This window comes from Ailuropoda melanoleuca, chromosome 6, assembly GCF_002007445.2.
Source record: "Ailuropoda melanoleuca isolate Jingjing chromosome 6, ASM200744v2, whole genome shotgun sequence".
Classification (NCBI taxonomy): Eukaryota; Metazoa; Chordata; class Mammalia; order Carnivora; family Ursidae; genus Ailuropoda; species Ailuropoda melanoleuca.
Genome location: NC_048223.1, coordinates 99,437,140 through 99,440,803, shown reverse-complemented (window position 1 = coordinate 99,440,803; position 3,664 = coordinate 99,437,140). Strand labels below are relative to the sequence as shown.

General features: G+C 43.9%; 2 protein-coding genes across 2 annotated transcripts in view; one reads left to right on the top strand and one right to left on the bottom strand.

Annotated features, from left to right (window-relative positions):
• Positions 1-3,026, top strand: part of AVPI1 (arginine vasopressin induced 1) — a 43,194-nt gene extending 40,168 nt beyond the window's left edge. The window contains exon 4 of the mRNA XM_034663093.1: positions 3,000-3,026. Coding sequence (XP_034518984.1) covers positions 3,000-3,011 — 12 coding nt within the window. The 3' untranslated portion in view covers positions 3,012-3,026. The remainder of the gene's footprint in view (positions 1-2,999) is intronic.
• Positions 1-3,664, bottom strand: part of PI4K2A (phosphatidylinositol 4-kinase type 2 alpha) — a 42,460-nt gene that overhangs the window by 31,947 nt on the left and 6,849 nt on the right. The window contains exon 2 of the mRNA XM_002916975.4: positions 2,192-2,392. Within this exon, the coding sequence (XP_002917021.3) occupies positions 2,192-2,392 (201 nt within the window). The remainder of the gene's footprint in view (positions 1-2,191; positions 2,393-3,664) is intronic.

The window sequence follows — 3,664 nt, the reverse complement described above, 5'->3', positions numbered from 1 at the left end:
TAAAAAAAAAAAAAAAAAAAAAGAACTGTCATAAGTATCACAGGCTAAGACATATGGGGTATTTACATTGCGCAAAGGCACTGGGCTACGTGTTTTACATGGATTATCCTGTGTAATCTTAATAGTCGCCCCATAAAGTAGTAACTATTTATATCCCTATTTTTATAATGAGGAAACTGAGCAGGCAAAGTGTGTGGGGGTGTCTTAAATGACTTGCCAAGGGTCACCCAATAAAGAGCTGCAGAGCCAGAATTTGGACTCAAGCCCTGATTCTTAGGCACTACACTCCAGAAGCACAGGCAGAACAGCCACAAGGGCAGGTGCGGACTGCTATTTACTCAGTAAAGAAGGGGAATTACAGTGATGAGCAAGGAGTATTTAAAAGAATGTTTAGAGTCTAGGAGGGGCCTAGAAGGAGGAATTCAGGTTAGGCAGGAGATCTTTGAAGCATTAATTATCATACAGGATGTTCAAAGTGTGCTATTTAACTCTGTGTACTGACAGAAGTAAAGCATAAAGGGAAGGAATGAGCTGTACAAGGCCAGGGAATGAATCAGACGTCAGTGAGAGCTATAAGTGAACACTCTCCCCATAGATCTGAGTTGGGGGATCTCTAGGATTCTCCCTCATGGTTTGATATTCACTCACTGATTCAGCCGGCACTTACGGAATACTATAAAAACAGTACTTTGCTTGGGGCGCCTGGGTGTCAGTCGGTTAAGTGTCCAACCTTGATTTTGGCTCATGTCATGATCTCAGGGTCGTGGGATTACGCTGATCATGGAGCCTGCTTGAGATTCTCTTTCTCTTCCTGCCTCCCCACCCCGACGCCCCCTGGCTCAGGTACACTCTCTCTCAAAACAAAAACAAAACCAAACCAACAAAAAAACCACAGTACTTTGCTAGGTGCTGAGAATAAGAGGATATTTCAAGAAATGGTCCCTGACTTCTACAAACTTACAAACCAGTTGGCTTATTGTTTGTGGAGTTTGGCGGCAAAGGAGCAGACAGTTAACCACAACAATCACAATTTCTTCTAAGACCCCCTGAGAAAACAGAAAAAATAGGTTTGAAGGGAGGCTCCTGTCTGATCAGTCTCTTTGCCCACAGAGTCTACTATCTATACCTAAAAAGAAAACCTCAAGCAGGGGTCTTTAGTCTTTGGTATGGTCCCTACAAGGTCAATGAATGGACTCCAACTGGTCCATGAGCCATCCCTGTGAAATTATATGCAAAAAAACAACCGCAAATATATGAATTTTTCTGGGAACAAGATCTATAGTTTTCATCAGATTCTCAGAGGATTAATGCCCATAGCTACAAAGATACCCCTGCTGCCTTAAGGCATCAGATCAGAGTTCCACCTTAAGTTGTTACTAAACCTCAGGCAGCCACACATACTAAATGGGTGATAATGTGTCCTTGAATGTTCATACGTTGACCAGCAGGCATTCCTTCCCCTCACAACCCCTGGAAAGTTTCATGGACACCCTGTAGTACAGGGGCTCTTCACCTGGCATCAGTAAACTTCCTGAAAATGTATGCAATCAATTCCGTATTTCCGGGGGGCGGCGGAAGGGCTTAGAACCTAAGCTAAGTCTACCACACATATAAGGTGTGTGCAAATTCATTCTAAGTATGGATTTGCCTGGATCTGGGACCCTGACTTTGTTATGTTCAGATAAGTACCAGTTTTCCATAGCACAAAGATGGATGAGCATGCCGTGTCCGTTCCTCGTACAGGTTCAAGCCAGACCTTTACTCTAACCATCAGCCCATCCTAGACTCCTCCTTGCCAGACGTTACATAAGTGACTAGCTAACATCAGCTAGTCCATTTTAGAACATATCTAAATCACAGAATAGCTCGGAAATCTAAGAGAATGAGCTACAAAAGTAGCTAGGTTTCTAACCAGCTTGCGGTTAACTGGGATTAAAAGACCCAGGAAACCCGTAAAAGTGCATCAGAGGGTCACTGAATTTCCTGAAATTGTATGCAAAAATTGTATGTTATCCTTCTCAGGATAGCTTCCATCAGGATCAAATTGTGAGCCTAAACCTACCACCCTCCCCCCAGAAAGGCTGAGAACCCTAGATTCAGGGCACACATAGCCATCCTTGGCCCTAATGGCTCCATTAACACAGGAAAACTCTGGATAGGCAGTAAGGCTCCCTGGAGACAGGTCACTGACCTTTGTACGGGGTACAATGTTGAGTTCCAGTTTTTGGTCCACCAGACTGGCCCCTGCCTCTGAGAGATAGCCCTGGTTGAGGACAAGGCAGTCACGGCCAAAGCAGCAGGGACAGCATAGTTTCTGCAGCCACTTGGTCCACTTAGGATTAAGGTGCCCATATGGCTCTTCGTTCTTGGGTTTGAAGACAGCAATGATCTTCTACACAGAGAAAAGAAAAGTAGGATATTAAAGGCAAATCGATTAAAGTAGGTCACAGACTGGGTCAGCAGGACTCTAGAAAGAAACGAGAAGGCATAGGCAGACAATCCCCAAAGACAGACATTGGCTTCTCCCCAGCTTGTAAGGGGAAGACACAGCTCATGTGTACAGCTAAGAGACCCACTGCCAGAAAGGACTGTGGCCAAAGAAGATGCCACATCTAGTATACATGGTAAACAGACTCTAAGACCATCAAACCCCAACTTCCAAAGTAAATTCACACAAACTGTTGCTCTGCATCAATTAGGTAAAGGCTCAAAAGAGTACCAACTGAAAGGAAATTAGCACAGTATTACAGAATGAGGTTAAAAAACTCCATCATGGCTTGATTTCCTCGATCAGCCTTACTACCCCACTCCCTGGGTGTTAACAAAACCTTAAAATGAAAAGTTTAGGAATGACAAACTAAGAAAGCAATGGAAGGGAAAACTCACAGCAGGAAAAAGAATCTGCCACCTGATTAGAATGGGGTTCTTTTAAGTAACTGATAGGTAAGAGATTAGAACATGAGGGGGCCACAAAGATTAAAATCCATCTTCTCTTGCAGGTGAGAACTTAATCCTTGGAGGTCCTTACAAATACGGGATGCTGCCGCAACCCCAAGACAACGGGCCTCCCTTCTGGAGTCTTCCTCCCCAGGCCAGGCAGCCCTTCACGGTTATTTCACCTTTGTCTCATTCCCTCAAGCCCCCAAACTGGTACTTTCAAAGGAAGAAAAGTAAATATGCTATTCAAGTGATTCATCTTTGTATCATATGACTCTCCCTCTCTCTCACTCCACAGCCAACTCAAGCTAGTCTGGGTCATAAGACATTTTCCTGTGGGTGTCACTTCCTGACAGGCAGGTCACAGCAGAAAACATACGCCCATCTGCCTGCATTAAGTATGTACTCATATTAGGAACTGGCTAGATGCATGTCTCCAATAATACTTGGTCCATCTTGAGGCTAGTTCTTTCAAGAAGCCTTGCAAGAATTTGAGAGGACAAGGAAAATACAGAAATCTCCTCCTTGCAAAGGAATCAATTTATTCTTCAACACAATCTTACTGATTCACTGGGAAAAGTCAAATGCATAAATTCATATCCTGGGTCTTCAGAATTACCTTTTTACCCAAAATGGCTAGCAAAAGGCCTAAGGTTACGGATGTGGAGAAAGGGGATCCCTCCTACATTGTTGGTGGGAATGCAAGTTGGTACAGCCACTCTGGAAA